This window comes from Rana temporaria, chromosome 6, assembly GCF_905171775.1.
Source record: "Rana temporaria chromosome 6, aRanTem1.1, whole genome shotgun sequence".
NCBI classification, from domain to species: Eukaryota; Metazoa; Chordata; class Amphibia; order Anura; family Ranidae; genus Rana; species Rana temporaria.
In genome coordinates this window covers 19,980,227-19,994,045 of record NC_053494.1, presented here as the reverse complement: position 1 = coordinate 19,994,045, position 13,819 = coordinate 19,980,227, and the positions used below count along the sequence as shown (strand labels likewise).

General features: G+C 44.4%; 1 protein-coding gene across 3 annotated transcripts in view; it reads right to left on the bottom strand.

Annotated features, from left to right (window-relative positions):
* The window catches only part of LLGL1 (LLGL scribble cell polarity complex component 1), a 116,017-nt gene that overhangs the window by 77,095 nt on the left and 25,103 nt on the right, over window positions 1–13,819 (bottom strand). For all 3 annotated transcript variants that reach the window (XM_040356411.1, XM_040356412.1, XM_040356413.1), the window contains exon 2: window positions 1,356–1,453. In XM_040356411.1, coding sequence (XP_040212345.1) covers window positions 1,356–1,453 — 98 coding nt within the window. The remainder of the gene's footprint in view (window positions 1–1,355; window positions 1,454–13,819) is intronic.

The window sequence follows — 13,819 nt, the reverse complement described above, 5'->3', positions numbered from 1 at the left end:
TGACCTTTTGTGACTTGCCCTCCTTGTGGAGGGTGTCAAATGACTGTAGGTTACACAATCATGGAGAAGACTGCTGACTTGACAGTTGTTCAGGAGACAGAGACCATATAAAGGGCTGCAAGCAAAAATCATCAAAATTGAAATAAAGAAATGCTTGAACTACATTACTCTGTGTGTAATGAATCTATATAATATAGGAAGTTCCACTGTTTGAATAGAATTACTAAAATAAAATGAACTTTTTGAAGATATTCAATTTTTTTTGAGACACACATAAATACACTATATGTTTGTGTAAAGCGCTGCGTAAATTGATGGCGATATGGAAGTACCAGAAATAACTACATAAATATCATGTGATAAAAGTTGGGATGCCCATTTTAATTAGGTAACATAGGCACCAAAATTAAGCACCCCAACTCTGTACTTCTGGTTACGGGTTGGAGTACAGCTGCAGAGCACATGAGCATAGCAGCCATTTTTCAGAATATAGGCTGCGTGGCTCCTAGCAAAATCAGAGAGGTATGACTACATCGGGGGTGAAGGTAAATGCAAGACCAGGTGGGTAGCACTCATCCGGGCAAGGGAAACAAAGTAAAAAAAAAAAAAAAAAGTAACAAACTACATTCAACCTTGTTGACACATTGTACAGGCATGGTCCACGGTTGTAACCATCAGGAAGTCAATCCAGAGAAATTATATGCAGCCTACCCTGGAGAGAGTGCACATCAGCAGCACAGAGATACACAAATAAGTCTTAAAAAGAAAGACAATTCTTTGTGTTTTAACAGCCTAAAAAAAGGTCACCCCATTAGTACAGAGCAAGACTAAATTATCCCATTACAAAAAAGCAATATTGGTGGGGGGGGGGGGGGGGTTGGACTTTACATACACAATGGAATAATTTGCTTTCATCAGTGCAGAAGAAAGTTTGAATGCCCTTTCAATATAGCGAATCTGTACAAAAACAAGTAATCCAATCCCCATGGTCATACAATTTTATTAATGAAGTGAAAAGACTGAACAAATAAAACATTTCCCATACATAGAAGCTTGAAGAGAGAGACCGGCTCTACTCGAAACTCTTCTATCCTCTGGGGAAAAAAAATAAAATAAATCCGGGATCAGCAGTTCCTCCACACCCTCCCCCCCTGTAAGGTGTTACTGAATGCAATTACCTGCGAAACGAAAGATCAACCACAGCTGACAGTAACCAAAATTAGACCAACATATACAATAGCGCTGCCAGTACAAAAGAGAGATTAGCAAGGGATGTCAAAATGACCGCTAAACGCTCACATAAAATGCTGTCTTCCAATTTGTTCTATGATTTATTTTACGATTTTAAAGGATACATTTTAACAGCTCCAGATTTGGCACCGATTGCCATGATCCGCAGCACAGGGTCAAAGGCAAGAGAGCTGGGCTGGTTGGGGAATCCATGTTCCACGGTCTGTAGGAAAAACGGAGAAAAAAAAGGATTTAAAAATAAATAAATACATTTGGAAATTTATATAGCAGAATACAACAAACATTTAGAATAGGTAAACACTAAAAAGGAATGAGTTTGGATGCATTTGGAACCTGGAAGGAAATATACAGTGCTGGCCAAACCAGCTGCACCCGGGGCTCCCCTAATCCTGCAGTTCCACATACTTGGAGGTTGGGATGCCCGTGACATCACTGACCAATAAGCCAATAGCAGATCAATGAGGTCACAGACATCACAGTTCCTTTGCATACATGCAGCTGTGGGGCAACAGCTGATTGGGCAGACACTTAACTGCATCCTGAATTTGACAGAATCCAAGCTCATCCCTATTGCTGATCCTACCATTAAAAAAAAAAGGCACTTCCTGTTATTGGGCAACAATGCCCTGTGACCTGACCACAATTGACCGCTTAAAATACATTTCGCAACAATGGTCCACTATAGTCACCATCAGGAAACCCACTAGGGTGCATGTACAGTAGACAGGAATCGGGAGGAGATCAGCAGCAATTTGATGCAACATAGTATAATAAAGCATTTAGATTTTTTGGAAATTGCTTACATGTACCAAATGTCACATATTATATCTATGCAATTTATAATGTTACTTATTGATGTGATAAAGTGAGAAGGGGGTTAAGTCGCCTCTTTACCACCCGTTTTAATCTCGAAAAATTTCACATCACCACCCCTGGTCCCAATCACTTGAATGGGTAACATATTGCAGGCAGTAGGTTTGCATGAGTATACCCCTGTCCACTGCCTTTGGAGCTTTAGGGGGAGCAGTAAAAACCCAGCTCAACTGTTTTTACCATCCCCAGCCGCATGTGTAAACAAGCCCTATAAAAAGGAGATTGTCGCATTGAGAGTTTCTCTTACATCCTCTTGTGTCAGACAGGAAGTAAAGATTGTTTTCCTCAAGAGAAAAACATAATCTATCCAAAACTGAAAACAGGAAAAAAATAAATAGGTTCTAGCTGGATATACTAAAATGATGAAAATGTATTATAGTCTGTCAAAGAATTATACGTTTTAGTGTACAGTATTTCAACAGCTAAAACAAGATCAAAGGATGGGCATTCTGCTTCTCTAAACCAATCCATACATTTCAGCTTCTCATAACTTTAACACAGAGAAATCCTTTAAAATAACTTCAAGTTTAAAAAAGGAATCCCCTGTCAATTACTGCATTTATAAATCATTGTACAGGAGGACAGTAAGCCAAGAAAAAAAAAAAACTGGAGCCCCCTTTACACTGGAGCGCAGAAGAAGAAGGGCCCCCTTTACACTGGAGCTCAGCAGAAGAAGAAGAGCCCCCTTTACGCTGGAGCTCAGCAGAAGAAGAAGGGCCCCCTTTACGCTGGAGCTCAGCAGAAGAAGAAGGGCCCCCTTTACGCTGGAGCTCAGCAGAAGAAGAAGGGCCCCCTTTACGCTGGAGCTCAGCAGAAGAAGAAGGGCCCCCTTTACGCTGGAGCTCAGCAGAAGAAGAAGGGCCCCCTTTACGCTGGAGCTCAGCAGAAGAAGAAGGGCCCCCTTTACGCTGGAGCTCAGCAGAAGAAGAAGGGCCCCCTTTACGCTGGAGCTCAGCAGAAGAAGAAGGGCCCCCTTTACGCTGGAGCTCAGCAGAAGAAGAAGGGCCCCCTTTACACTGGAGCTCAGCAGAAGAAGAAGGGCCCCCTTTACACTGGAGCTCAGCAGAAGAAGAAGGGCCCCCTTTACTCTGGAGCTCAGCAGAAGAAGAAGGGCCCCCTTTACACTGGAGCTCAGCAGAAGAAGAAGGGCCCCCTTTACACTGGAGCTCAGCAGAAGAAGAAGGGCCCCCTTTACACTGGAGCTCAGCAGAAGAAGAAGGGCCCCCTTTACTCTGGAGCTCAGCAGAAGAAGAAGGGCCCCCTTTACTCTGGAGCTCAGCAGAAGAAGAAGGGCCCCCTTTACTCTGGAGCTCAGCAGAAGAAGAAGAAGGGCCCCCTTTACACTGGAGCTCAGCAGAAGAAGAAGGGCCCCCTTTACACTGGAAGTCAGTAGGGCCCCCTAACACTGGAAGTCAGTAGGGCCCCCTAACACTGGAGGGAACATGGAGAAAGGCCCCCTTACACTGGTGGTTAGTAGGAAGAAGATATAGCAGCTAAAAAGATCACTGGTGTCAGCGGATAATTATCCGAGAGTCAGAAATTGCCCATTGTCAAAGAAGCTCTAGCAAGCTCTGGAGGACCTCGGGGACCCATAGAACCCCCGTTTGAGAAAGGCTGCTCCATCTGAACAACAAGTAACAATTTCCAGCCATCAGAAGATATTGCTCCCATCAAAGGTTTAGCGAAACAGGCCAAAAAAAATTATTCAGTTACTAAAACATTTCATATACACTGATTTTTAGCCATCTTTTTTTCTGGGAAGTTGCTGGCAGTTACTCAGGACAAGAACCATCTGTTCATTAGTGGGGGAAAACAAACGTCTTCTCCAGATCAGAGTGTAATGTCAACGTATTTCATCTTTATAAAAACATTCTTATCTTTCCAAGCACAAAGGCATTCTGTCTTCCATTCTGCTAATTGGTCCTTTGGCCTTGGCTTCCCACTGTTGGAGCACCAAGCCATCACACACCTGGGGTGGCCACAGTGATTAAAGTGGAAGCATCCTCTGCATACCCACACATGTTATGTAAACATATACACCTTACTCAAGTGCAATTCCAACCAAAGTCTTTATGTTTTAGATACAATTTGAGAGATTGAGAGTTGACCAACTCATCTGTGGACATAAATGATATTTTAGGGAAAAAATATTACATTTTGCCTTTATCTATTGCATGCCTGGCTTAAAGGCCCCCCCCCCTGCACCAATTCCTAGTACATACCAGTTTCAGTTGCGTGTACAGAAAACGTATAAAAAAAAAAAAAAAAACACAACACACACACACAATGGTTACAGCTTTGCTGGAACTTTTAAAACGACCTTCAGCTCCAATTTGAAAATGACCAACACAAATGATGAAGCAAGGGACTGAATGGAAATTAAATGGGGTTGGTTTCAAGGACTGCTAAAGCCTGGTCGCAGGTTGTGGAAGGCGACAACCAGCAGGAAGAGGTTAATGCTGCTCCGGTTAGGAAAGTTATGGTTAACTGCGTTCCTGGGGTTTTCTTTTGGCAGGCTTTGCTGGATCCAACCCACCGGTTCCTTGTGATAAAAGGGGGTTCGCATCCAGGGGTCCTGAGGGGGGGGGTCGTACCTGGAGCTAGGAAGATGGGCCGCTTGTTGCCAGAGTCTGGATCGTCCATGTCATGCAGGGATCCAAGTCTATAACTGTGGGTATAGAATTGGGTATATGGGATTGTACGATATATTTATTCTATTAATTTATTGTTGAACTGGATGGACTTAGTGGCGACTTTTTTCAAAATGATAGGTCCCACTACTAGTGGAGACTGTCGAGACTTGCAGTTCTCCTTGAAGAAACTTCTGATGGACTCTATCAAACATGGACTGATCTTATGCAGGTATGCTGGGGCAGCCACAAGCCTGAAGTTAGGGACTAGGGATCTTGGGGAAAAGACTGCAGTTTATGTTGAACGGTTTACCCGAGAACGTCAGCATGCTAAAATTAGTCAAGTAAAGCTTTTGAAATGTTTAATGGTCTGAAGTTACTAAAGGGGTGTAATGTAGATAATGTAGAGAACCAGCACATCTAGTCTACAGCTCGGATCACTACATACATTGGGGTATGATAAAATCAGTAAAAGAGTTAATGCAGTGAGAAGTACAAGCAAGTGGTTACCAAGGGTAACAACGGTGTACATGTGGCAAGTGAGATCGCTTCTGGCAACGAGGGAGAGGTTGTCGGCACCCTTTCTGCAGTGATCAGTCTCCCATAGAAAAGGGAGCAGATTACCACCGCCGAGGCCCTCAGCCTGGGCACAGGTACGGAAGGAGGAGAGAGTTAGGGCCCTTTCGTCATATGTACGGATCCCGTGAGGATCTGTACCTTTATCATCCGCTTGCTCAGCGGGGAAATCGTTCCGTTGATCCCCGCTGAGCCGGCAGATGACAGGGCAGTCCCTTTGCACACACACCAGTACATTCATTATACAAAGCAGATATATAGGATATCCAATGTGTTTTTGTGGGGGGAGGGGGTGGAGCGGTTGGGGGCTCTACAGAACATCCACCTTTATCAGGGATGAAGATTGGTGGACAGGCTACAGCAAAAATTGCCATTGCTTAGACCAAATGTTTTTTTACTAGCAGCATTCCCTGTGGCAGCTGCTGTGGCAACCGCAGGAAAGTACGGAGACCGTATTTCTACAAATCCCCAGAGCATTAACAAGGCTGGCTGCTTCCCATAGGGAGTGATGGATACCTGAAAAGCCTGTACAAGCATCCCAACAGGACACAAAAGCCTTTGTGTTTTTTCCTTCAGTTCTGCACAGACAATGCACCACAGGGCCTTACAGAAAAACTATCATTTATGGAGTTCTAGAAGCGGTGACATTTGGATCAGGTCACAATTTTCCAGGTTTGGGCCTCAAAAACGTATTGGCTTATGAAGATTCAGGTCTGCTGGGAGAAGAGTAGTAAAGCAAGGTCCATGCACAAAATACCCATCCCCAATAACCCATCCTGCCTGCATGGATTTTTTTTAATTCCTCTTTCTGGTAGTAGCAAAAAAATTATATTATATTATATATAATTATATATATATATATATATATATATATATATATATATATATATATATATATATATATATATATATATATATATATATATATACATATATACATACACACACACACTAAATCTGCCATGGCTTCCAGGGGTGGGGGAACGCTAATTCAGTGCGCTCCAAGGAGCATAGTACTGCAAATGTGCCCCTATGGCCGCCTCCACTTTTTTATTGTGGATCCTTAGGCCCCTTTCACACAGGTGATCCATTTGTCCGTTTTCCATTCATCCGTTGACGCATAGAAAAAACTTGCATCAATGTAGCTCTATGGAAAAAACGGATGTAAAACAGACGATCATTCATTTATCGGCTTTCGTCAACAATCTTTTTGGAACGGATCAAAGCCCTATTTTTCTTCTTCTGAGAGAAAAAAAAAAAAACACAAACACACGTGGAACGAATAATGAAAGTCAGACAGACATTCTGTCCTTTTTTTTGCACTGGTAGACACGTGACTGAACTGATGAAACAAACTGTTAGTTTTTTAGGCGGACCTGATCGGGTGCTCCATTCACTCCTATGGGGCAGCGGTGACGTGTCGGCCGACACCTGCTGCCATCTGATCCAGTCGGTGAAATCCAGACGGATAGAGACCCCATTTTTCATCCAACTGGCAGATAGGATGAAAAAAAAAAAAAAAGGACAGGTGGTCCATTTTCATCCGATCTTCCAGGGCTGGTGCAAGGATTTTGTGAAAAGCTAATATTGCCACCCCTTTGGCTCCACCCCCTTTGTCCTGCCCACATATACAGCACCTTTTTAATAAAGAGCCTGTGAAGGACTTTTTGCCTATATGCTTCAGTTTAATTCTCCCTGCTAGTAATGCTGTGTGTGTTAGAGGTAAAAGGTGACTTCATGTGTGACCCATTCCTCTGTGTAACAGACTGTTGAAATGTTAATGTCCCTTCCCCAGCCAGCTCCCTATTTTAAAGGGTAATTGATCCATTGTGTGTGTGAAGAAGACCTGTGTTTACCCTTAAGAAATGTGTCTACAGGGTCGGCTCCGAAGTGTCTGCCTATAATCTGTATGGGAGCCCCCACTGTGTGAGGGGGGGCGGAAATTGTCATTGAAACAGTTTGTAACTACATATAAGCTAGGTGTTGTACCATTAAAGTCTTCTTGTTCCAGCAGTAAGCTTGGCTCATGTGTGGATTATTGGGCGATCCCAGGAATATTCCTCCTCGTGGAATATTGGGTGATTTTCTTTATGGGAAGAAGGGAATGTTTGACGGGGATATCATTCTACTACTGTCACAGAGCCCATCAATGCAGTCTCACCAGCGCCCATCAATTAATTTTTGTTTTATTCATTCGGGAGTCGGGACACAGACAGTCCACTGCCGCTGCGCCTCTCACACTATATGCGAACGGAGCAGCCTGCCTGCTGATGCCAAGACTTTTTTGCTTGCTGCAGAGAGTAGGAACACCAGTGGCCAGGCACCCTAGACAGCCGAGCACTCTAGGCAGCTGCCTAGTGGTGGCACCAGCCCTGCAATCTCCCCAAAGAGGACAGCGAGGCTATGACAGGCTATGACAGGTCAGTCTCTAAACAATAAGCGGAGACTTACCCGTCATCCGCCTGCTCCGCGGAGCGATCCCCCTCTGAGCAAAGCGAAGTCCCCAGGGGCGGATTGCCAGGGTGAAAAAGTCCCAAGAGGACAGTCAATAGGAAGTGCATGGCACACAGACAGAGCAATAGATCCTCAAAGAAAAACCTCACCAGGAGGTAAAGACAGACAGAGCCTGAGCGTCAAGTGACTGCGAATTTTGGCATGTTAAAAAAAAAAAAAAAAAAAGGGAAGAAGATTTCGATTTTTTGCCATCATATGATGCTGAGAGAAGCTTCATACTTCTGCCAATAGTGGCTGGGAAAACAGAAGGGCGCTATCCCATGAACAGTGTTTTTACACAGAAATTTGGAAATTTTATAACTTGTTTGAACAGTTATCCTGTTTTATTGAAGGTAATAAATGCAGTTTATAAAGTGATACAAGCATTACATTTATCTTGGGCAGTAATAATCTAACACTACATAAAGCTTCAGCATCGCAAACTTACACCAGAAAGTTTACATAAGGACCATAAAATCCTCACATGTGTATGTAAATGAGCCGGTAGCTCAACAGAAAAGGAAATCATTAATGCAGCACCCCCTCCCAGCTTATTGCTCCGTGTTAACAGCCACCATAGGCTAAATGAGGCCTCCGAGAGACAGCATGCAATTAATCTTTAAAAGGCAAAACAGGACAGCATGTCAATCGCTTGTAGCAATATATCCAACCCACAAACACAACCGAAGCCATGCGGGCTGTTGCAATAACATCCCTGGGTGCAAGCGTGTGTTTATCCACAAGTGTTACAAAATATATTTTTTTTTATAAATTGCAATACTTGTGGGAAATCTGTACAAAGCTTCAGGATTCTTCTACAACATCCAATAAGGGTGAAAAGTGTTTGTGGGGAGTTGCATTGCTACACACCAATCACATTTATGATTTGCATTTGCTGGCTCTTTAAAAAACAAACAAACACACAAACACACAAACACACAAACACACAAACACACAAACACACAAACACACAAACACACAAACACACAAACACACAAACACACATGTTATGGGTGGATGCTGGTAGGCTGAAACTTGCATCTTCAGTAGGACAATTCACAGCTAGACTTCTCAGCTTTGCTCTTACAAAGAATGGCGTCTCATTCCACTTGCTACATTTACATGTTTATATCTATTTTTTTAGTTTTGGTTTACATGTTTATATGATATTTGTGAGAAGCTAACAGTGTGCAGTGAAATCACAGTAAGCCCCACCAATTGGTCTTGGCTTGCCACCAGGGAAGACAGTGATGGAAAATCCTAAATCTTATGCCGCGTACACACGATCATTTTTCGGCATGAAAAAAACAACGTTTTTAAAAAATGTCATTTAAAATCATCGTGTGTGGGCTTCACATAAATTTTTCGGGTTCTGAAAAAAAAAAAAAAAAAAAAAAAAAAAAGCCGCATTTAACGACGTTTTAAAATATGTTGTTTTTCGGGTTGTAAAAAAATGATCGTGTGTGGGCTAAAACGACGTTAAAAACCTGGGCATGCTCAGAAGCAAGTGATGAGACGGGAGCGCTCGTTCTGGTAAAACTACCGTTCGTAATGGAGTAAGCACATTCATCACGCTGTAACAGACAGAAAAGCTTGAATCGTCTTTTACCAACACGGAATCAGCTAAAGCAGCCCCAAGGGTGGCGTCATCCGCATGGAACTTCTCATTTATAGTGCCGTCGTACGTGTTGTACGTCACCGCGCTTTGCTAGAGCATTTTTTTTAAGACGATCCTGTGTGGGCAACTTCGTTTTAATGATGAAGTTGAAAAAAACAAAGTTTTTTCTACATGCCGAAAAATGATCGTGTGTACGCGGCATAACAGTGGTCTCCAGATTAGGGAGTGAAGGGAAATCTTCCAATAGAAACACCTATTTAAAGTGACAACTGTCTAAAATGGGATATTCCCTCACTTGGTAGAGATTTCTTCTCACTTCCTGTTACATAGGGAACATAGGCGTGCGCACAGGGTGTGCCCAGGCACACCCTAATCACTCTGTGCAGCACAGATTCCCCCTATTGCCCTACCCCCCCTCCCATTTTTCCCCTCAGTGCCGTCAGCTTTCCTCCTCTCCCACTGGCTGCTGCGGGCACACACAGGGGATGGTTTAGGATGAGGGGGGGCAGTAAATATGTAATTTACTGGCCCCATCCTATTCTAAATGAACATAGTGAGTGATCAGTAGTACATGTTGGAGCTTTGGGGCGCACACCTATGATAGGGAACCAGCAACCTCTCTGGCAGTTACTTCATTTCAGATGGATAGTGATAGCCTGTAACAGAACACAGCAGGTGGAAGGAGCTGGAAATTGAGATGCCACACAAATAAGACACTTGTGGTCAAGAAGCCAACGGACACTGATCAGTTCTGAGTAGGATGACCCTTTAAATCTTTAGCTCTCGTCTACAAGATATGGGCAGCTTCCAGCACCGCAAGTACTTTAGCCAGCCAATGTGTTTCGGGCCTGAAATAAATAATACGAATAACACAGCAACCGGAGGGGATCTGGACCGCTGCCCTCTCCTCCGCCGAGAAGCTAAATCCTTCAAGGTGCAAGCTGAGGGATGCTCTCCTCGCATCGGGTGACATCACAGCAGCTGCATCCGCTATGCATCAATTATCTCGGGCAACAGTCTGATTCTAATTACAGCAAACCCCCAACGCTGCTCTCCTCCCCATCATGTAATGCACAGACAAGTCATTATCAAAAATGAATCTTATGGATGTCAGCCCTGCAACCAGGGGGGGGGGGGGGGGGGGGGGGTTGGAGTTGAAATCGCTGCCAACTTCAGTGCAGCCAGAAAACTTCCAGAGTGCTGGAGAGAGAAAAATAAACACAGCGCACCCGCGCCCCCCCCATCCATATTCATAGGAAGCAATCAAGACTTATAAAGTGATTCATCAGCACAGCGCATGAGACATTTGTGGGTCAGAGCTTACTGACAAAAGTGTATTGTATACACAGACGTTTCTTCCTGGTGACTAAAAATTATGCCTCGTGTTGCCAGAGCCATTCAGGCAAGTGTGCCAACCACTGTCTAGGCTGCCCTGGGGGGGGGGTTAAGTTTTTAAGCAAGTCAACATAGCAGGGCTGCCTAAACAGTGGTTGGCACACTTGCCTGACAGCACTGGGGACTTGGATTCAACTGCTGTCTATATATTCCGTTTTGTTCAGCGCTGGAGTTGCTACAGTCATCACTCAAACAAGAAAATAAATCATGAATGCGTTGGTTACCCCCCCGATCCTTTATATTCCCGATATGTGATTGATGTACCATGTACTTGTATGAGAGTCTCCTGTTCTCCTTGTATTGCTTCCTTTATGCGATTCTGTCAGTCCCTCTGCTTTCCTATTAAAAACGGACTACAATAAGCAGGACAGCACAGCGTGGTCAGTTCTCTAGTTATGCTGGGATTTCTGTGTACTCTCCAATGATCAGACTTGCCCTGACACACCCCCGCTGCACAGCCCTTCACTGGGAAGCTCAGTGCAATGCCGTTTCTCTGCCCCCCAGCTTTAACCACTAGAAGACCAGCCGTCGCAGTTATACTGTGGCAGGTTGGCTCTCCTGGGCAAATCGTCATAGGTACAAGCCGGCCGCTTTAAGACCACTAGGGGGCCAATGCTCATGCCTGGGGGCCGTGATGTTCGCCGGACAATCGCTCCTGAGAGACACAGAATGGAGGAGGTCTGTCAGTGTAAACAGACAGATCTCTATTCTGTCAGGGGTGAGGAGAGCGATATGTTGTTCATGCTTAGTATGAACAACAGATCGCTCTTCTCCTTCAGCCAGTCCTATCCCCCACAGTTAGAATCACTCCCTAGGACACATTTAACACCTTGATCACCCCCTAGTATTATAGCCCCCTTCCCCGACAGTGATATTTTAGACAGTAATAAGTGGCTATTTTTAGCACTGATCGCTGTATAAATGTCAATGGTTGCAAAAAGGTGTCAAGTGTCCGATCTGTCCGCCGCAATGTTGCAGTCCAATAAAAAAAAAACCCACACACACACACACACGTGTGCTTACCTACATAGGAAACCAAACCACCACTGCAACATCCCCACTGCCCCCCTAATCACCAGCACTACCATCTTCACCAGGTTAAAGGAACACTAAAAGGCAAGATTTTTTTTGTTTAAAAATAACAAACATGTTATACTTACCTCCGCTGTGCAGTTCGTTTTGCACAGAGTGGCCCCGATCCGTGTCTTCTGGGGTCCCTCGGCGGCTGTCTCTGCTCCTCCTCGCAAAAGCTTTCCACCTTCATGCGAGCTCCCTCGCATGGTGGAAAGCTTTTGCAAGCACGCTCCCGTGATACAGCGGCAGCCATAGCCGCCGACTGTATTGCTCGGCCCAGGCGCGCCGCGTCATACGCTGTGATTGACAGCAGCGCCAGCCAATGGCTGCGCTGCTATCAATCCGCCTAGCCAATCAACGGCCAGGCTGGGAACCGAACAGGATGATGAGAACGCGCCCGGGACTTTGGAGGGGTGAGGTAAGTAAAACGGGGGCTCGGTGCTGTCAGATGTTTTTTTACCTTCATGCATAGGATGCATTAAGGTAAAAAAAACTTACCTCTACAACCCCTTTAAGCAAATGCTGTCAGGCAAGGAGAATCATTTATGAAAGAGAAGACATACGGGGAGATTTACTGACTCTAGAACACTCAAAATTTGGTGCAGCTTGTGCATGGCAGCCAATCAGCTTCTAACTTCAGCTTGTTCAATTAAACTTTGATATTTAAACCTGGAAGCCGATTGTTTTCTATGCAGAGCTGTACCAGATTTTGCACTCTCCAGTTTTAGTAAATCCCCCCCCCCCCCCCACAGGAGTCTTTGGTAACTAAAAGCCTGCCTGTCAGGGTTTCCTCAAAAGAAGCCTCCATCCAAAAAGTGGTACGATAGCAGAGAAGGAATTAGATTGCAAGTTCTTCGCTGGTTTGATTTACTCTGAAATGCAATATGGAAGTCATCGCGTTACATGGATGAGAACAGGTCTAAAGCCGAAAAAGGTTCTCCGTTTTGGATGTCATAGGGAAGGGCTGAACCCCCCCAAAGGAAGATCCATCATTTCCCATACAGAAAATGGGAAATACAACATTTTACAATTGTCACTAGAAGTGAGGGGTGGGGAATCTTTCATGGGGATCCACTACTGGTTACATATGTGGGACGGAGAGTGAAGTCTAAACTCCCCAAAGGCAAACAGACAGCAAAAAAAAAAAAAAACAGATGGGTTTAATTATTCCCTACTCTATCCAAATACTTAAGTGGAACTTCACCCTCCCAACCAACATTCATTATTTGTAATCCTCATGCTGCTAGCATTAGCAAATAGATAAAGTGCATCATATTTACTGGTTTAAAAAAAAAAAAAACATTTTTTTTTTCTACATTTGAGTTATTACCCGGTTTCTTGCCTAGGCAAAATTATGTCATACATCCAGGGAGTGCTCAGGGAGGGGGGGGCGCGACTGGTGCTCTCTCTCAGCTAACTCAACCCTTGTTCATGCATGCTAGAGCCAAGGGCAGATGAATTCCAGAAAGTAAATGCTACATGAATCATTTGCCCTTATTCAAGATGGCCACTGTCCATTGCCGTTTTGAAGATCGGGAAGGGAAAAAGAATCACAATTTCGATTTTTCGCGATTAATCGTGCAGCTTTAGTGTATGTTCAGTCCCCAGATAACCATATCATTGTTTTTTTATGGTACAGGTGGCCGCCTGCACCACAACAGCCAATATGGCAGTGCAGCCCTGCCGCTTGCATCCTATCGACCAGTGAAGCTGCACGTCACTACCACCTGTGTCCTAGCAACCACTGATGCTGTGCAGTCCTGCCATCTGCATCCTAGCAACCAATATAAGCTGCGAAAAAAAAAAGGGTCCTGTGCGAGTCTGATCCGTGTGCGATGCAAAATCAGCTCTATAGACTGGCATTCCCTGAAATCGCGGCAAAAACAGCCGCAAAATCTCGCGATTTTGA